Source organism: Zonotrichia albicollis, chromosome 6, assembly GCF_047830755.1.
Source record: "Zonotrichia albicollis isolate bZonAlb1 chromosome 6, bZonAlb1.hap1, whole genome shotgun sequence".
NCBI lineage: Eukaryota > Metazoa > Chordata > Aves > Passeriformes > Passerellidae > Zonotrichia > Zonotrichia albicollis.
The window spans coordinates 41,790,317-41,810,873 of NC_133824.1; the positions used below are offsets into that span (position 1 = coordinate 41,790,317).

At 44.5% G+C, this 20,557-nt stretch overlaps 2 protein-coding genes across 10 annotated transcripts in view; both read left to right on the forward strand.

Annotated features, from left to right (window-relative positions):
* The first annotated feature begins 2,325 nt into the window (after positions 1-2,325).
* Positions 2,326-17,272, forward strand: TPH1 (tryptophan hydroxylase 1). Of its 3 annotated transcripts, XM_026793180.2 has the most exons (12): positions 2,768-2,853; positions 3,511-3,721; positions 6,781-6,918; positions 7,869-8,052; positions 9,352-9,452; positions 10,128-10,195; positions 11,446-11,642; positions 12,113-12,248; positions 12,743-12,869; positions 13,949-14,044; positions 14,451-14,584; positions 14,928-17,272. In XM_026793180.2, the coding sequence occupies exons 2-12, from the start codon at positions 3,668-3,670 to the stop codon at positions 15,100-15,102; spliced, it is 1,410 nt and encodes a 469-aa protein (XP_026648981.1). In that variant the 5' UTR covers positions 2,768-2,853; positions 3,511-3,667; the 3' UTR covers positions 15,103-17,272. The 3 variants fall into 3 exon arrangements, with proteins under 3 accessions (XP_014122187.2, XP_026648981.1, XP_026648982.1); XM_014266712.3 differs by lacking the exon at positions 3,511-3,721 and having other exon boundaries at positions 2,326-2,853; XM_026793181.2 differs by lacking the exons at positions 2,768-2,853; positions 3,511-3,721 and adding an exon at positions 4,910-5,376.
* Positions 17,273-17,789: 517 nt separating this feature from the next.
* The window catches only part of SERGEF (secretion regulating guanine nucleotide exchange factor), a 150,291-nt gene continuing 147,523 nt past the window's right edge, over positions 17,790-20,557 (forward strand). For all 7 annotated transcript variants that reach the window (XR_012580856.1, XR_012580857.1, XR_012580858.1 and 4 more), the window contains exons 1-3: positions 17,790-17,915; positions 19,389-19,527; positions 20,214-20,369. Coding sequence is in view for 4 of the 7 variants with exons in the window: in XM_074543354.1 (XP_074399455.1) it covers positions 17,892-17,915; positions 19,389-19,527; positions 20,214-20,369 (319 nt within the window). In the remaining 3 variants the exon portion in view is untranslated. The remainder of the gene's footprint in view (positions 17,916-19,388; positions 19,528-20,213; positions 20,370-20,557) is intronic.

The window sequence follows — 20,557 nt, forward strand, 5'->3', positions numbered from 1 at the left end:
GCCACTCTGGCAGCCTTCATGTGCCCTGGTTGCTCTGTGCCAGTGAGAGAGGTTTTGTGGCAGCTGCACATGGCAAAGCCCTGTCCTGCAAAATGTGATCAGCTTGAGCCCCTTTTGAGCAGGGTCAGACCTGTGCTCCACCCTCACGTGCTGATTATCTGTCTGGAGGGCTTTGTGTGCATGAGAGGCTGTATGTGAGAAATCTCCTGCAGGGTTTAGAGAAAAATCAGTCACTGTATTGCCTTATCTCCTGTGCCATAAGCGGAGGTTTCTCTCCCCATGGTTTTGATGTCCCAGCTGTCCTTCAGAGTTCCTTCCCACCTCAGGCTCTGTGTAGATTTCTGACATCCCACTGAAAAGTCTCTTTGGCCTCTCTTTGCCTTGGTGCTCCTGCAGACCAACAAGGTCCCATTTCAGACCTTTTGTGGGTCAGTGTTTGCTTGTGCCACTCCTGCCAGGATGAGCAGGGTGGTTCCTGTGCATTTTGCTGCCCTGTTTGTGTTGTCTCCATACCTGACTGCTGTGCCATACTGCTCTTGTCTATGGAGAGAGGCTCAAGCCGCCATTCTTAAATGGTAGAATATGCTACCAGTTTTTGAGAAAAGGTAGAAATTTTTCTCTCTGTGTGAAAACACAAAGCAGCAGCTGTGCTAGTGACAGAGTGAGGGTTTTCCAAAGCCCTGCAACTATAGAACTGTGAAGATTGAGCTTTTGGATAAAACCTTTTAAGTAGTTCTTCTATTTAGCCATCCACAGATTCCTAGGAGCTGGAAACCCAGTGTGGAGAGGAGCAGAGCAGGCTCCAGTGAGCACCCAGTGGAAACAGGCTGTAATCGAGTCTGTTCATGCTTTGTGCTTCTGCCCTTTCAGACCAGGGGGCATTGGCTGTGGTGAACAAGCACTTCTTACCAAACCAGTGAATCAGCTTTAATCTGCTCCCCAAAACCCTGGGCACCCCAGTTATCTAGTTATGCAACCAATACATTCCATATTAGGTTAAATTTCCTTGGCCATTCCTGACCTCATTCCCATTGTTTCAGTAGTTATAGGTCAGGTTGTCCATGGGTTCCCCATTCTTATTGCTTCATTTGAGCTGGGGAAAATTGACAGATTAGTCATATTCTATCATAAGTGTCTTACTGTGCCCATGTTTACACATTTGCCGGTAACACCAGGCTCTCACACACTTAGGGGTCTGTGTAAAGATCCTACAAACTGTTTGCTCTCTGAGTCAGCTCATTTGATGGGGAGATTTATTCTTCAGGAAGGAAGTGAAATGCCTATTGTAGAGAGACATATATTGATAAATACTGATTTTCTTTATGCAGGGAAAATTGAAGCATCTGGTAATGAAATATGTGCCATTAGCAAACTGGAAAAAAAAAGGGTTTTTCCAGCTATGTCATCCTTCACAGCCTGTGCTGTTTCTGAAGGGCTGTGCTGGTCACTGTTTCCAGCTAGAAACAGGATTGTTTGAAGTTCAGTCCTTCTAGGTAGAAGGAAGACTCCGATATCATCATCGCAGATGTTGGTGCAAGTGTGACTGTGCCTGCCTGGGTTAGATGTCACCCTCTATATTTGCTTCATCAATATGATTTACCAGGTGTGTTACACCACTGAAAAAATCCTCAAAACCTTTTTAGGCACTGAAGAGAGAGATACTGGGGATTTTTCCAGACACTTGATTATATTCAAGTGAAACTAGCTGCTGCTGATTTTGAGCATTTCTATGAAAGGCTTGTTTAAAAAAAAACATATAAAAAGGATCAGAGTCTTTGGTTTTGGACAGCTCAAATAGAAAATAATCATAATCAATCTCTCCTCCCCAAGAGACTCCTAACACCTCCAAGAGATTATGTTCCCAGGGAACGTTTGGCATCTCCTGCTGTGGACCAAAATCCCCTTATCTTAATGTTGCCAAGTTGAGATGAGACAGTGAGGACTGGAGTCAAACAACCATGAGTTTTTGTACTATAAACACACCTAGATATATGCAGAAAACAAATAACAGTTTGTTGAAAGATGCAGTTTTCTGCTAATTGAAATGCAGTTACTGTTCCTGTGCGCACAGGAGGTTTGCGAAAAGAAGGAATACGCTGCAATTTATTTTCACAGCAGAAATGCACTGCTGTTTTTAGCGAAGATCTCAGTACATCTGCCCACCATGTTTGGGACTTTGGGACTACAACCTGCACTATGTGCTGTTGAGAATTTAGGATGTTGCTGAGTTTCCTGTAGCCTCAGAGGCCCCTTTGCTCAGAGCCCCTCTGCTCTACAGGCCCAGCCCTCACCACCTCTCACTTCTGATGCAGTTTGCCTTCCCTTCCCCACAGGCAGCATACGGAGCATTTTACAGGGAGCGCATAAGTGCTGGGAAGCGCCTGTGTGGACACGGTGGAGGAGGACTCCCTCACCCAAATGCTCGCTCCCTCAGCCCCGTGGTGTGTGAATTTATGTTACCTGCAGAACCTCTAGAGTCACCCGCACAAAGTCAGTGTCCCGTGACCCCTCTTGGGTGATCCTGTCCAGGTAACTCAGGAGGCAAAGGGCTTCTCCTTGTGCGGGGTTTTCCGGCTGCAGTGACGGGGAGCGGGTGCTGGCTGTGCCCGAGCATCGCTGCTCTGCAAACCGGGTCAACATCGTGGAGGGGCCCAAGGCACCCCTTTCCCAGCCGGGCCGGGCAGCGCCTCCCCCGCCTCCCCGCATCCCTCCCCTCGCTCGGGGGCGGCTCTCGGCCCTGCATAAAGCCGGCGGGGCCGGGCGCTGCCCTGAGCCTGCCCGGCCATGCACCCCGCGCCGCGCCGCGCCGGATCCCTGGAGGCGGCGCCGAGCCCGCGGGACTCCGGCAGGCAGGTGAGGAGCGGGATGGGCACCGGGAGTGCGGGATGGGCACCGGGAGTGCGGGATGGGCACGGGTGAGGAGCGGGATGGGCTCGGGAGTGCGGGATGGGCACCGGGAGTGCGGGATGGGCACGGGTGAGGAGCGGGATGGGCACGGGAGTGCGGGATGGGCACCGGGAGTGCTGGATGGGCACAGGTGAGGGGAACAGGATGGCACGGAGAGTGCGGGATGAACATAGATGAGCACAGGTGAGAAGAGCGGGATGGGCACAGGTTTGGGGAACAGGATGGGTACGGGGGGAGCAGGATGGCACGGGAGTGCGGGATGAGCACAGGTGAGGGGAACAGGATGGGTAAGGGAAGTGCGGAATGAGCACAGGTGAGGGGAGCAGGATGGGTACGGGGAGGGCGGGATGGGCACAGGTGAGGGGAGCACGATGGCACGGAGCAGGGATAGGGGAGCAGGATGGGTACGAGGAGGGCGGGATGGGCACAGGTGAGGGGAGCACGATGGCACGGAGCAGGGATAGGGGAGCAGGATGGGTACGGGGAGGGCGGGATGGGCACAGGTGAGGGGAGCACGATGGCACGGGGAGTGCGGGATGGGATCCTCGCTGCCCGGCCCCGGGGTCAGTCCCGACTTGCGGAGTAAACGCCGCTTTTGTGCAGTCACAGCTCGGGCGCTTCGCTGTTGCATCTCTCGGAACGGAAATTTGGGAAAATCGGGAGCTTTCTGGCCCCGGTTACTTGGAGAGCAGAAATTGGAGAGACCTGGGGTGCGGCTCCTCTGGCGTCGGTGGCAGCGTTCGGTGCCGGTGGGATTGGGATGGAGCTGCTGTTTCGGGATAAAAGAGAGGAAAAAAAATCTCAAAGTGTAAATGTGAGCATATGAAATTAAGGTAGAACAAAGGCAACTTTTGGTGTACCATTGCTTAAGAGGCAGACGGTGTGACATAATTCAGAAGAACACACTTCTTTTATTTATAATATTCTCCATTATAGTGGGAATTTGCTTAGTGCATCAGAGATCAGATAGAAGCAGCACTGGCTGCAGTTACTGATACTGTGCAGTTGACAAAGTCTGCAAAATTCCTTGTGAAGACAAGAATGCTGACAGTAAAGTTTCACAAAAACATTGCTTTGCTGTATCCCTCAGATACCTGGAAGCCAAATAAGCAGCTCAATACAGCTTTTGCTTTGGTGTCTGAGAGCTAAATCTTAGGAAGAACTTTGGTGTAGCTGGAAAATGTAAAGTGATATCTAGTTGTGGTCACTCCTAATATTGTGTATTCACCCTTCCCTAGAAGTGTGTCAAAAGGACAGCAAAAAGTAAGCAGCTACTTAATGGGAAGAGAATATAAAATGCCTATTGCCACTTTTTATTAATTGTGATTAATGCAAATCAGTATAAAACATTTTGAAAATAATTTTTCATCTTCAATTTATGAATTGAAATGTGATTTTTTTTAGGCAAATATGTTTGGATAATTTAAAATCCTGATTATCCATTAATATAAAGAATTAAAGCACAAAATATGCTCCCTCATATATCTTTCTCTCTGTGAACATCCTTTGGGGAGAGGGAGAAAGGAAAGATAATTGCTATGGGTCCTAAAAAGTGAAATCTTTAACTGGACAGCACCTAATTATCTACGTAAATAAAGGGCTTAGAATATCCCTGTGTTTATCTATTTTCATCAAGACTGAGTCAGGCTGGTGGAAAATCAGTTAAAGAATTGCATCACTAATAAAAAACATCAGTGAAATATTAACTCCCCCTTCACCCTCCAAAAACTTCAAATGTGTTACCATGCAAAGGAAAAGTTTCAGATTTTACTAGAGCTGGGTTGCTGAGTTACTGATAGAGGTTAAAATATAAGTGAAGTGTAGCCACAGGAGGAGAGGAATTGTTTCTGTGTTACCTTTTCTCCTGTTGCCTTGCACCCAAATGATTGCTGCATTGGGTGATTGTCTTCATTTTTTAATTAACGCAAAAGGTGAGCTTTGGTGTAGGGTTAAATAATGTCTACAGTGTGCATTTGGCATTGTAAGCATCACAATTTCTCTTTTCCAATTTGTAATTCCTAAGTTAGAGGTCATTTCTGGAGCTTGATATAAGAATATTTTATGTTTTGTTGATTTTCTTCATTGATCTCTTAAACATATAACTTCATAGATGCTGTCACCTGATCCTAGACACAGTGGAAGTTGCAGCAGCAAAGCACAAAAGAAGAGCTTTAGTTTTTGGCGCAGGTAGTCTGTCCCAGCTGTGCACCTCATAACACTGCATGCAACTGTGCCAAATCTCATAAAGGCTGATCCAGGCTGAAGCCAATGATCCTAGATGTGGAGTCAAGCCAACAGGCTGCATATCAGCCTCTTCTATAAACCAGCCCTGCATTTATTGCCTTCAAAGACCACCACCTAACTCTACTTGTAGTGGAGACTTGTTTGCTTCTCCTACAGCAGCCCCATCTGAACAGGATTTGGCTCACACAAATGGCTCTCTGCACTTGAGAAAACAGCCCATGACCTGTATGTAATCGTGGTGTTTGTAGCTTTTTATTTTCTGTTTGAAGTGCCTGTGCTCAGTGCCTGTTCCTGGCTCTTGTGATGGTGATCTGACACTGGAGTGAGCTGGGAAATCTGCAGGCTGCTCAGCTGAACCCTGACTGGGCTTGCCAATTTCCAGCAGAAAACTTGGTGTCAGGACTCAAGCTGATGGAGTTCATTGACTTTGGTGGATCAGAAACAGCGTGATGGTCTGACTCTGTTGTCCAGGCTCATCATATTGTGGCAACTCATTCGAAGTGGGAACCCAGTCAGAAATCCAAATATTTTCATTACATCGTTAAAGTTGGAGAGACTGTATAAGGGAATCAAAGGAACTGGTGCATTTTGTTTGCATTTTTATTTTGCTCTTTTCATTTCTGAAAATGTCTCAAGATAGTGATATCTTTAAAGTTGTGTCCGATCAAAAAATAATTCCAAATAGCAATATTGTGGCTTCATTGTTCCTCTCCTCTTTCTTGGTGACTCATTCAGAAACCTCTCCTTTTATTCTTTAATTTTTGCAAGGTTTGAAGACATATGAGGGATAGCCTCTCCTCATAAGCCTTGTGTTTTTTCTTTACTTTGTATTTTCCTTATTCTTTACTGTTTCAGTATTATCTCTTTTTATGGCCTGGCTACAGGTAGCTAAGAATATGATCTGTGATAGCTGCTGATTTCCACACAGCCAGGAGTGTGTTCACTAGGTGCAAAACCACACAGTCTGACAGTATGGGGTGTCTGAATTTTCAGTGTGTGATTGTGCCAAGGGTCTGAGACATGAATTAAGGGACATGGCAGATGGAGCAGCTGGGCTGTGGTTGATCAGAGAGGGAATGTCTCTACAGCCAACAGATTCTGGTCAGCAAAACATTTTACCTCCTTAGGTTTGTGTCCTTGCCCTGTGAAAACAGTGTTTTACAGTTATGTAACAAGAGAGTGATTTTCAGTTCTGATCTACTGAATCCTGATTCATCTTTTCCTGCCTCTGTCCTGTGGGATTTGGATTATTCTCTTTGCCAGTGTTCACTGAACTTGCTAACAAGTGTTTTTGTTCAATGTACTATTTCTGATGGCATCTTATTGCTCCCCTTCCTCCCAGTAGCAATGCTAATTATAAACTGCATATTGAAAATATTTTCTGCATCCTAGGGAATGAATAAAGATGTCCATAAAATCATTCAACTAAAAAAATCTTGGTATTTCAGTGTCTCACAAATTCTGTCTGTGACTAACTTTATTCCTATTATTTTGTAATATTTGAATTCATAATTTTCCTTTTGTGGTTGATCCAAGCACAGTATTACCCAAGACACCCTGAAATGTAAAAACTTACACTTTTTTCACTTCTACCTATTCAAACAGATTTTTTTGTTTGTTTGCATCTAGTTAAATAAGTCAGCTTACATGATGATTGAAGATAACAAAGAGAACGAAGACCACGCATCTGAAAGAGGAAGGACAGCCATCATTTTTTCCTTGAAGAATGAAGTTGGAGGACTTGTGAAAGCATTAAAACTCTTTCAGGTATGTATTCTATAATCTTATGATCATCACAGCAGCTCTCTATTTTTAAATTGTAAGGGTAGTTTTAGAGCACACAAGAATTGATTACATCCATTTATTAAGGATGTGATTCTGAACCTGCTCCCACCTCGCACCCAAAATTACCCACAAAGGCAAATGTGTGCCTCAGAAATTAGATGATGGCTGTGGCTGGCTAAAACTCTTACCTGCACAGACTATACACTGAGAGAAGTTTGTCTTTTCCCCTCATGACAAGAGGATTGGCACTCAATGGTTTTGCTGGGAATAAGAGGTGGTCTGAAGCCCCTGCTGATGGCAGGTAGACACTGGGGGTGTTGATCTTGCCCTTGCCACACTGCCCAGGCAGACTGGAGGCGGCAGAGGAGCTGCACTTGCACAGCTGCTGGGCAGGTGCTGTGTGAGGAATATGTGCAGCGCCACTGTGCTCTGGTGCGTGGCTCTGCGTGCTTTAGCTTGGGGTTTTCTCAATGTTCCTAATATAAAACACATGATTAAATAATTCTTCAGATTAAAGACAAGTGAAACTAATGCTCTGAAAACTACTGCTTTTAAATCCCTTGCCTGCTTGTGAGATAATTATATGGTGACTTGATTGGCATTTTGGTGAATTTGGCTAATCAGCTTCCTACGGGAAGGATAAAAGAAAAAGGTCCATGAATTTAAACTTCCTGACTGTGTCTTTATGTGCTTCCTGAATGTAAATAAAACTGACAGAACACAGGTTTGCTTTCATTTTCTTCTGAATAGAAAAGCAAACCTTCGCCCCCTCCAATAAGCAAATTGCTATCAAGAGATCCAATTAACTAAAATAGCTTCATAGACGTGGTGAATAGTTCATGGCAGTAGAATATTAATTTGAAAAACTATTTTAACTTTTAGTCAATTGCTTTTACCCTATCTCTTTGCAAACATTGCTTCTTACTAAACAGGAGAAGCATGTAAATCTGGTACACATTGAGTCACGGAAGTCCAAGAGACGAAATTCGGAGTTTGAGATCTTTGTAGACTGTGACAGTAACAGGGAACAGCTGAATGAGATTTTCCAGCTCCTGAAATCCCACGTCAACATCGTCTCTGTGAGCCCCACAGAGCATTTCAGTGTCCAGGAAGATGGTAGGTACAAAAGGCAGTGCTGATGAAAATGCACTTCCAAATGTGTTGGTTTGAAATCTTTTTCTTTGGTTGTCCACACCTGCACTTGTGTCGTGTCTTCAGGCCCCTGCTGCCAGGTACCTGTTTCTGTGCTATGTGTGAGTGTAGTCTGGCCTGAACCTGGGAGTTCAGGCTGTTACAAATTGTGTGTCTGCTGTCTGTGCTCCTGTCCCTTCCCAGCACAGCCCAGCTGGCACCAGTGAGAGCTCTGCAGGTCAAAGCAGGCTGGCCTGTGGGCAAAGTCTGAGTACAGGGCTTGAGTACTTTATGATGGCAGGTGTGATACTGACAGGTCCCAGTTCAGTTCAGACACTGGGGAGAGTTCAATATGGATTCTGCAATTTCCTCATTTAGTTCTTGATTTTCCTGTCTTTTTTACCCACATTTAATCATAATGGCCTCCTTATATTAGTACAAAAGAGACACCCTTTACTTTAAAATACTACCTGTTGTGTTTACACCTTTACTTTTAATTAAAGAGATGCCCAAAGTTCAGGGCAGCAGGAAACTGGTCCCATGTCATTGTGCTTGGGAAGGGGAGATCTGGAGTTCTTGGATAAAATGGCTTACTTTAGTCCTAAGTAAGGGGAAATTCAATCTAAACAGTCTCCTGACCTTTTTAAGTAAACTGAAGAGCATTGAGGCAGAAAAACAGTGTATTAACTGCTCTGCCCAGGGCTTGGCAAAAAACTCTATTAGGGCAAAAATAACCCCAAAGTAGTTGGTAGCAAAACTGTAATGATGCTCCTGTCTCAGGCAGCGGGGCCTCCTGTTCCTCCTGCCCCCCATACCCCTCAAGGGAAAACTGGGTGCTTCCCATGTACATAACCATGGGGAATCATCCATTTCCCATGGTCAGTAAAACATGATGAGAGGGCTCTAACCTGCTCCCACTCTGCCCAGGAACCACAGACAAATAATTTCTTTTCTCCTTTGCACCCTTTGTGCCCTACAAGATTGCCAGCAGCTGTACACATGGAGACCTTGTCTCCATGGGATCCTCTGGATGCCACTCATGCTAGCTGTCCTTCCCAGAGGCTCTGTGGCTGGCTGTGCTCTGCAGGCAGCCTGTGGCAGTGACCGAGGAGGAAGTGTGAGCTGGAGGCTGGTGCCAGATAGGCAGAGGCCTCCCTTGTCTCCTTCATCCCCTTTAATTTATGGAGCGAGCTGTAACCGCCGTGGCCATCCCTGGAAGCAGCGCTTCCTCCCTCGGTGTGCTGGGTGTTATTAATAACCCTGTGGATCCCATGCCTTCCCCAGGCATGGAGAACGTTCCCTGGTTTCCGAAGAAGATCTCAGACTTGGATAAGTGTGCAAACCGGGTGCTGATGTACGGCTCTGACTTGGATGCCGACCATCCCGTAAGTACTTTTCCCTCCCTACATCCAGTCCATAGATGGAAACAATTCATGGAGCTGACCTAAAAAATTGCAGCTTTTCCTCCTCCCTTTACTCTCCCTCAATGGTGTCTCTGGAGGTCTGAGCACCTTCTCTTGGGGATTTCGTGTCTCTTTCTTTGCTCAGGGAAGACTGACTGAATTCAGTTCCTGTGCTTTTCTGCAGGGTTTACTCGTGCAAGAACTCCAGGTCTGGGCCTTGAGTGGTCACATCCACATTAAAGAAGCTAAAAGAAAGTTATTTTGAGGCAGGCTTTCTTCCCCCTCTATCTTTCTTCCTTACTGGAGAAACCAAGCTGGTATTTGGGCACTGAAAACGGGCAATTTGTTCTGTAATTTTCAATAATCATGCAGGTAACAAACTCTGTATGAATACTGATACAACTAAAATTAATCCTTCTACATGGAATATATAGTTGCATAAATCAGCTGATTCCTACTTTGGAGTATTTGCTCAGTTCACATCTATTAAACATTTTAGATTTCAGCTATGAGTTTCCTGCCCTCTCCTTTTATTCTTACACATCATACTTTTCTATTCCCCAACTGCAGAAATGTCAAGTGTTCTGTTTTAAATTGATTGATTTATTTATTATGGTTGGAAACTCACTGAATTGTGTTTTCCTTTCTCCCCACCAGGGTTTCAAAGACAATGTTTATCGCAAGAGGCGAAAGTATTTTGCAGACCTGGCTATGAACTACAAACAGTAAGCTTGAATTCTTCCAGAAGAAGCCTTCTGGGTGCTTTGAAATGACAGCAGAGTGGGCTGTGAGGAGCTCACCTTCCTGGGCTCAGACCAGGCTGAGGCATGCAGGCTCAGCTCAGGGATCAGAGCCAAGGAGGCGAAGGGAAGGGAGGTGTGAGGCAAGATGAGAGGGTAGATCAGGCAGCCCTGGTCAGTGTGGCTTGGCCAGCTGCTCTGCAAAGGAGAGGGAGGGGAGGCAAATCCCAATGTACAGCCCACTGACCACTGAGAGTAAACTTTCTGAGCAAATGTTAATACTTGAATTTTCTTTCCTGGTTCAAACTAGCATGTGTGATGTGTAGATAAGAAGTTTTCTGTGAAAAGAAATTCTAAGAGCTTCTGTCTTTAGAGATGCCTCTTGGCAGGGGGTGGAGCTCTTAAAGCAGTAAGAGATTCATGACCTAGTGCTGTAAATTCTTTCTAAATGTGATTTTCGTGTGGCCTGATTGAATTTAGCTGTCAAGTTCCTCAACTGAACGTGGCCTAGAAAATGTCTGTATTTAGAGTTCTATTGCACTGTGTGTTTAATGCAACTGGTTACCACAGTCCCAAGCTGATTATTGCTAACCTGTTGTTGACAGAGATTCCCTTGGGAAAGCATTTTCCATGCCAGTGACCTGGCTGGCAGTGGAAACACAGTGTAATACTGGCCTTGCCACAATCCACTTCATCCAAGGTCCTGAGGACTAAATAGGAAAGAGAGACTAAAATTAATATGCTCAGACAGGCACTGGTCTCCTCTGCACAGAAACATAATTTACCTGATGTGTATATTTAGCTGCTGTCACACTATGTGTTGTTATTTTAGGAAATTCTCCTTTCTTAAAACAAATTAAAAGGTTAATGGAAAATAATTGTAGACTTAGAAATCCAACATGGAAAAGGATGTGTTATCAGCTCCTGAAGCTGTGAAGAGATTGTGTAAGTATTTTAAACCTTACTCTTGGCATTAAACAATTAAGAAACTGTTTACAGAACCAATGCTTTAAGTGAGATCAATGCCAAGATTCCTGACAACTGGTTAAAGTGAAAAAAAGGCAAGTCCTCAGACTAAAAGCTTTCCAGGACATAGACCAGATCTCACTGTATTTGATAGAGTCTAATGGCAGGTGTCACAGTCATACAGGTATTAAATACTAATAGTAGGTAAATTAGTCACCTCTTATTAGCCATTTTCTGAGGAGTGTCCTTTCTTCCTCTTCTCCTTGCAGTGGTGACCCAATCCCCAAGATTGAATTCACTGAGGAGGAGGTCAAGACTTGGGGGACTGTGTACCGAGAGCTGAACAATCTTTACCCAACTTATGCCTGCAGAGAGTACCTGAAAAACCTGCCCCTGCTCACCAAACACTGTGGGTACAGGGAGGACAATATTCCCCAGCTGGAAGATGTGTCTCGCTTCCTGAAAGGTAATCTGCTGGTTTCCTACAATTTTCTGGTTTTCAAAATAAACTGAGGTCCATTGCAAATCCCACCATTTTGTGGGCACAAGGAAACATTCTGGGTGTCTTGTATTCATTCTGGTCCTTTAAGAGGCCTTTTGGCCATCTGTGTTTTAATGTATTTGTCTTCAATGCAGGCAGTGACACTTGAGGGGCAGTGTCTAAAAAGATTGTTAGGACTGGCTAAGGAGGTACCTGGCTGTATTGTTGAATCTAGGCATGGCATCCTAGGAAATCCATGGGCACAGAGATAGGGCCATTTTGAAAAATGTTTCTCAGACTCAAGCCTACGTTTAATTTTTCTAATTGTGCCTCATTTTCCCACGTGCTTTTGAGCCAAGGTAGTGCTGTGGCTGTCACCTCAGCCCCAGCAGGAAAGCTGACAATGCTGTGCATCCTGTGCTAAACTAACATACAGCTTCTCTGGTCACTTTCAGAGCGCACAGGCTTCACCATTCGCCCTGTGGCTGGATATCTGTCACCCAGAGACTTCTTGGCAGGACTGGCATTCCGAGTTTTCCACTGCACTCAATATGTCAGACACAGCTCGGACCCTCTCTACACACCAGAGCCGTGAGTCATTTAATCTTGGGCTAGAATTTGTGAGAGAGTTTTGAATCTGGCCTGCCCAGAGCCAAGTTACTTAAAAGCTGTTCAAGAACACCAGCATAAAACTTATTTTTAAGGTGCTGAAGACTCAGCCTTCATGCTGAATGTAACGAATTTGCAGCATGCTGAAATGCCACCTTCGTAAGTGCAGGATTTTCAAAAGTGCAGCTTGCTATTGGAGATCTCCTCCTGATATCACTGTGTGCAGTTAATATCCAGTTTCCTTACACATGGGGAGCTCAGACCTGAATTTTAGGCACCTTCATTTGAAAATCTGATTTTATGCACTTGATAGAAGGTTGTTATGATCTGCTAAGTTGATTTCAGAGAAATGGGCAATGCTTTTAGTGTTTAAGTTTAAAGTTTAATGCAAGACATTGTTTCTGTTCAGTGGTGCTGCTTTTTCACTTTGCCACGAAGACAAATCAGGAGATTTCTTGTTTTGTTTCTTTATCCAGTGATACCTGCCATGAGCTCCTTGGCCATGTCCCTCTTTTGGCCGAACCCAGTTTTGCTCAGTTCTCCCAGGAAATTGGTCTTGCATCACTTGGGGCATCAGATGAGGCTGTCCAAAAACTGGCAACAGTGAGTGTTTGAGTGCCTGGGGATTCCATCAAAACCTTTGTGCTTCGCTAAGCTGATCCCATGCCATTGAATAAATTTGGAGCTTCATGTCAACGTTAGCCACACCAGCTGCTAGATCTTTGTGTTTCACTGGTCTCTGGATTTTAAAGCATGAAAAAATTTTCCATGCTAGGAAAAAAACCCACTTTAAAGTTGATATGATTGGTATTTTTCTTCACTCTACTGTCAAGTAATGGTTTAGCTTCTGCAGACTGAAATTTTATGGTCTATTTCTTTCAGACAAAGTCTTCTTTCTTCTGGGAACATGATTCAATGATTTGAAAGTTCTATTTCTTTAATGTGTAGAATGAATTGAAATTATATGGTATTGAATGTGGTGAGTGCTAGCATTAGATACTTTTCAGTCAAGAAATTAAAATAATATAAACTAATTTTCTGGATATCAGTCTCTGGATGTCTTGGCAGGGGTATTTTAAGATTAAAAGTAAATTTTGATGAAAAATAATCTGTGCCAGTTATGCAAGAACTAGCTTGCTGATTTAAAAAATTTCTTTTCCCATGTCATGTGTAAAACTTGTACTACCTTCAGTGGGGGCAGAAATAAGCCATCTATGAAAACAGTGTTCCTTCCTGTATAGCAGCAGAAATCTGAAATTCAGCAAACAGAATGTCTTTAATTTTACAGCACACTAAGCAAATGAGAAACAAACTGCAGTGGGCTGTTCTTACTCACCAGAGATCCGCTCTACCCAGTGATTGTTTTAAGCTAAGGCTGTGATTTCATGTCAGTATTTCTCAAAAGAGATTTACACCTCAATGTTTGCACTGGCATTAGCATCTTCCAGCCCAGCTGGGTGATCTATAACATCCACCTTTCTTAGGAGAAACATGCCATCCCGTGGTTCTTCATCCTTCCATCCTGGCTTTCCTCCTCTTTAAATGTCTCAGGATAACTGAGTGATAACTCTCTGATATTTGCAAATATTTGATGCCACCTACAAATAGAAATGCTTCCATCTCTAGTTCACCACAGCATCTTTGATGAAGGCTGAATTGTTTTACTTCCTTCTGTGTTTCAGTGCTACTTCTTCACGGTAGAGTTTGGCTTGTGCAAGCAAGAGGGGCAGCTACGAGTTTATGGGGCTGGCTTGCTCTCTTCCATTAGTGAGCTCAAGGTAAGAATGGCTACTGCTTGCTTGCCTCTTTTCTTTGTGCCTCATTACCATTGCCACTGTTTCCCCCTGCTTTTTATGAAGTATAATTTCTTGATGTTACAGTCCAGGTAACTACTTTCAGATCAAAGCTTTGTTGGTTTAACCAGATTCTGAAAATATTGCTCATTTATACACACGCCTCGTGTCTGTGGAGTCCCTTTTCTCACCCAAACTGGCAGAATATGACTGTTTAGAATAATTCAGTTTGTTAGGCTTTAATCACTGTTCATCTGCAGATAAAAATTTCAAGATAAGATGCATTAAAATCATCTCACATAATCCTTTTTCTTCACTTCATCACATGTCATCTTCCTCCTGGATTCTTTGGATGGTGATGCTCCTCTGACCCATGGTAACACCTCACCAGCACTCACTCTCTGACAGCGCCAAAGTCAAACCTTTTGATCCCAAGGTCACCTGCAAGCAAGAATGTATCATTACAACTTTCCAGGAGGTTTACTTTGTTTCTGAAAGTTTTGAAGAAGCAAAGGAAAAGATGAGGTACAGATTCTGTCCCCCCTCCCTTCTTTTTATAAAAGCAGATTTGGGTTTATATGTCTTTCTGTTGCAGCACAAAACCCTTTTAGTCTTATCACAGTTTTGTAACCATTTTTCACAGTAAAGGAGTTCTGGTTAGTATTTTCTTGGTCTTTCAGGTACTGGGTGGGAGATACATAACAATTAGGACTATTTTAAAATACTTTAGAAAAGTGGGTATTGATACTGGCTGCATACAGAGAATGCATTTGTGGTTTATGTCTTGTTCATAATGCCCTCTTTTGGATATAACACACTGTTTTTATCTTTTTTCTTTTTTTTTTTTTTTTTTTTTTTACCTGAACAGAGAGTTTGCAAAAACCATCAAGCGTCCCTTTGGGGTGAAGTACAACCCCTACACTCAGAGCGTGCAGGTCCTGAAGGACACGAAGAGCATCGCCAGCGTGGTGAACGAGCTGCGCCACGAGCTGGACATTGTCAGTGATGCCCTCAGCAAGATGGGCAAGCAGCTGGAAGTTTAACACCCTGCCAGCACTGGGCTGCGAGCCAATCCTCCCCTTTCCCCCACTGATTTCTTTCTAGGCATATAATGTGTTGCATGCAGAACTCACTCCTTTGCACATGGAAGAGTAAACGGCCCTTAAGAATATAACAATTTAATCTTGTTACTCTCTGTAAATTTCCTCAGATAAATGCATTCCTCCAACCCCCTTGGGTAAAAAAGGTCCAGAGTTGCCTTTTAGAAGCTTGTAGGGGAATGGAGAAATTGTTAGATTGGAGAAAAAGTGTAGTCTGTGGATCAGGGCTGAGATCAGATGCTGCAGGAGGTGGCTTATGAGGCAAAAATGGAGTAATTCACCCCAGAGAGAATTCAATTCCTGACTCCAGCAGTCTCTGCTACTGACTGTATGGTGCTGAACACTTGACAATGTAGAAGCTGTGGTAATTCAGTGTTTCAAAGACTGTGCTACTAAGTTTGAGACTTGAATGATTACAATGCAGGCATCAGGACACAAATAGCTGGAGGTTCAACACAATAAAAGGGAGGAGTCAAATCTTGCTTTCAAAGGGATTATTCTTGCCACAAAGAGTTGCAAATGTGATGTTTGGCATGCTTCTAGTATAAGGAGAGATACAGCTATTGCATGAAATCCTAATTATGTTTATTTTAAGTGATTTGATATTGGCTTAGAGTCAGGATTTTTTTTGCTGTCCTTGATATTGCACCTGAGGGAAGACCTTTCCTTACAGAGATACCATTTGCCTTTTTCCTGATTGAATTACTTCAGCAAAAAAATACAGCAAGCCATCAAGCATTGATTTAGCATAAAGCCCAAAACCATTTCCAAACTGCAGCTTCATATTCAAAATAGCTTAATTTGCTCTAAAATAACATCAAAGTTTAAAAAAACACCCAAAGCTCATAGACCAGTGTGCTTTATGTAAAAATAAATATCCTATTGATTGCTCAGTCACTTTTTTGACCTGCACAAGCTACACAAATACACATTTAGTTTCTTCTTTACCTGACTTGAACACCTTCATCCCCTATCTATTAAATTATAACTGAAAGGCCCAAGCATTTCATAGGAATTCTGTGGTTTTTAAGGCAAGAAACTACCTTGTAGTGTAAAGCATACCTGATCCCAAAGAGCACTTTAGAAGTGTAGGGAAGCAGTGTCCTGCTGAATTGTCTGCATTGCACAGTAGTAAATTGCCTGTGTCGAGGGTCCCACAGTTCCAAGCATCTTGCAGAGCTGGGCAAAGCTTCTGCCACCCCTGTTCTGGCATGGACATGTGTGCAGGATGTGAGACATTCAAAGGGGGGGATCTGTGATGTGCAGGGTGTATTTAACAGCATCCTAGGCACTGTTTTGTGTCATACGTAGATCTTATCAGGAAATCCAGAAAGTGTGCTGGAAGAATGATCTGAAATCTTAAATACACTGGAGACGCTAGTCCAGGATTTTGAGAACTTGAAAGGACTTTCATGAAACCTCTGTGCTTGAAAATTAGCTTGAGTTTCATATGCTCTCTAGTTGGACACCTCTGCTCCATAAGCAATTGCCAGACCAACCTTTCCAAGAATACTCACTGTTTAAATCAAGACTAGATAGATTTTTCTGTGGCTATTAACCCACTATAACTTTGTTTTAAAGAGCATTTAAGATGTAGAATTATGGTCTACAACATTTATGGCTTACATTGCACTTAATTTAAAAATAGGCTTAGGAACTTTGTCTTTCTAAAGAAGAAACCTTCCTCTAATTGAGTAGTAAGGGAGGATCTGTTTTGTCTGCTTCTGTGATAACAGTTAATATTCAGCTACAGTTTTAACCACACTGAATTTATGATGTTGTTGAAATATACATAGGTCTGTGTTACTTCCAGCCTTGTCTGAGCTATGTGTACGTTTCAAGTAGGAGTTCTTAAACTTGTTAAAGTAGCACCTACTTTCAAGTACTTTGTAAAAACAGCAGTTGTATATTTATTTGCATTTGTGTAGCAAAAGAAAAAGTAAACTGCTAGACATAATACCGAGACGATGCACTTCCACGGCACTAACAACGTGTATGTTTGGCTTCGCCCCCCCCCCCAAACTTTCGGTGAAACCACGATAATTTAAGTACTTTAAACCATTATGGAGGATTAAATGTCAACGAAATAAAGGAGTTGTGATAATTATCAGAACCACCAAGGCCCTTTACTACGGCTCGGGAGGAAAGCTCATGTCTTTACTAACAATTTGCTGGGTGAAGGTGTGGGTGTTAACGCCAATGAAATGGACACCAATGTTTCTAGCGACTTTGGGCAGCGGGTTTTTTTTGGAGGCCAGGCAGCTCGGCTCCTAACACAGACATGGGTCTGCACAAGCCTCAACTTCTGAATTTTGGGGTAAAACAGGATGTTCAGGATGGGATATGTGGTAGGCAGTTCGGGAAGGCTGTGTCTTCCTAGCGCCGCAGCCAATGGGGCAAGGAACAGGGCAACATGTGGCCGGGAATTGGGATAAAAGGAGGGTGCGTGCTCTGAAACCGAGAGAGGAAAATTCCACAGGTGAATGCCCCAGTGGACTCTCTCCCTCTATTCGCATAAAGTTGCGGGACTCCTCTGTCTCCTGTTTTGGACACAAACCTCTGGCATTTGTGGATTTTCCCGGCAAACACAAAGCGCTCGCTCAGGGCCGGCGTTTCCCGGCGCGGTTCGGGCACTGCCCGCCCGTGATCCCGCCCCGCGCCCGCCCCGTGCCCGCCCCTTCCTGCCCGGCCCGCGGGCGGCGGGAAGCGCCGGCAGCCGCCGGCCCCGTCCCATGGAGCCTCGGCTGCTCGCCTGGGTGAGTGGGCCCTCGGCACGGCCCGGGGGGCGGGAGGGTGGCGGGGCCGCTGCTCGCCCTGCCGGGATGCGGCGGGCCCGCGGTGTGCCCGCTCCGCAGGGACACAACGCCGCGGTGTCACCTGGCGGGCACAGCCGGTGCGGGGCCGTGCCGGGGCTTCCCTCACGCTGCCCAGCCCCATTTGCCCCGCGGGGCCGGGGCCGGCTGGAGTGAGGCTGGCGTTGGGATGCCCGCCTGTGGCTCCCAGCCTCTCGGCTCCTTCTGCGGCTCTCCTGGCTTTGAAGGCTTGTAAATTCATGGCGAGTTACGGGCTGAAGCGGGAGGTTGTGAGACATCCTTTAAGAAGACTTGCTCCTGTTAAGTAGTATCACGCTCTAAAGCGCGTATCACCGGCAGTGGCTGTGAGGGAACGCTTGGTGTGCCGGTGCGGCTTCGCTCCAGATATCTCCCTGCCTGCCGGCTCTGGGCTGGCCGGGCAGCCCGGTGCTTCTGTGTGAACTGGTGTTTCTGTAGGTACAAAATAGTTATTGTATAGTTTCTGTAGGTACAAACTGGTTATTGCTGAATAACAGCAGCCCGGTGGTTCTGTGTGAAGTGTCGGTGTTTCTGTAGGTACAAAGTGGTTATTGCTGAATGCGGCCGTTCAACATTTACCAGGTGCTGCATCTTTCGGGATGGGTGGAGGATAAATTGGGTGCACAGGTGAGGTAGGGATAGGATTTGCTGGGGATTACCAGCTGTGAGCATTGTGGGTTTGGAGTGTTGCTGTTGCTGCAGTGTGTGGGGTGGGGAAGGTGATGGTATTCCCTTTTTTGTGAATGAAGGTTGAACTGTTGGACATGGAGCTGAAATTGACTAAGAAATTCCCTGACTTGCTACCGTGTTGACAATTGCTGCTTTCCACAGTGGGTTTTGTAGCTATAGTTTTGTAGTTCTATATTTATATAATACTTATACACTTATATAATTAGTACCTGTAATTGGTATATTTTCATTTTGATTTCTTTCATTTAAAATATTTAGTTAATGAGTTTAGTTAATGTTTCTGATTTACTTCTTTAGGTTCCAAAAAAAGGTCTTTCTGTTCCCATTTTGGAGGTAGCCTGCCAGAAAGCAGTGGCATGAATAAGACCTTAGTGATGAGTGGGAATCATTTAAAATAAAGGTGTGGTAGTCATCCTGACAGAAAGGTTTTCCTCCTTATAAACTGTGCGTCTGCAGTTGAAGTTTTAACAGGTTGTATTCCAGTATGCTTTTTGAAATACCGGGGCTGCACAGACACCCTTAATGACAGCAAAGATAGGAGACAGTCCTGGTCTGTAATGCTGGGAATCTTGTGTCATATCAGGGGATTTTTAGGAGCAGGCTAACCCGTGGCATATCCCAAATATGCTTGTTTGTCCCTGGGAGTATATGTGGGCTTCTTTTGTTAACTTTTAAAAAAATGTGTTATTTTTCTGTGTGCATTTGAAGGGTGCAAACAGCTATGGACAACTTGGTCTTCGTCATAAAAAGGATGTGCTGGTTCCTCAGGCCCTGGAAGATGTTTCCTGCAAGTGTAAAGACATTGCAAGCATTGCTGGAGGAGGGGGACATTCTGCAGTTATCACTGGTAAAAACACTGCTCTTGCACGGGGTATTTGGCTTTTAATCGCTTTTTTGGTGTGTTTCCCTCTTGGTTCAGTGCTGCCACCTCTCTGTGGCTGCTGTTTCTCAACAAGTACAATCCTTAGCTGCAAAACAGTTTCTTCTCCTTCCAGCTAACTCAATATTTGGGGAAATGGGGGAAATGCCTGTTGCTCATATATTGTGTGGTTACTTCGTGGCTGTGTGAGGATTGTTTCTTCAGCCGTTTCTTTCATACAAAGATCCCAAATTTTTTGTATTGAGGATGGGGGGTGGGAAGGAGGAGTCAGAGGTTATTCAATATTAAGAAGTGGTAAGGTAAGGACCAGGACATAACATGTGGCCCTTGAAAGGTTGTGCTGTATGCCACAGCTAATTATGTAAAGAAGGAATACAGGCAGATGTGAAGATGATAAAAAAAGCATCTTGATGTGAGAGGTGCCTGTCTCACCATATGGATTGTGTCCCTTGACAGACCCAGCTCTCCAAAGCTATACTTATTCAGAGATATTTCTGATGTGTCAGAAACACTGTTTCTCTTAAGTTTTACTTGATTGTTGTGCCTGAAGTGACACACAATCACTGTCCTTGTTTGTCACAGCATCTCACAGAAGTAGGTTTCTTTTTAGTCTGTGAAATGGAACACAATTTGTTTGTTTGTTTTTCTTCCAGGTGCAGGACAACTCTTTGTCTGTGGCCACAACAAAGATGGGCAGCTGGGACTGAATCACACAGAGGATGTGCTGCGTTTTACTTTGTGCACTGCCCTGTCTGGCTTTTTTGTAAAACAAGTTGCATGTGGCTGGGATTTTACAATCATATTAGTAGGTAAATCTTTCTCTTTAAGAGCTGAGGAAATACCTTGATGTAGAGAAACATGCTGAAAATTCCACAACACTATTGCTTGTGTGATGTGAGGGACCTGGATGAGTTTGAGAAGGGGCCCATGGGAGCCTCAGGAAATTCAACAAATCAAAGTGCTGGGGCTGCTCCTGGGTCAGGACAGCCCCTGGTAC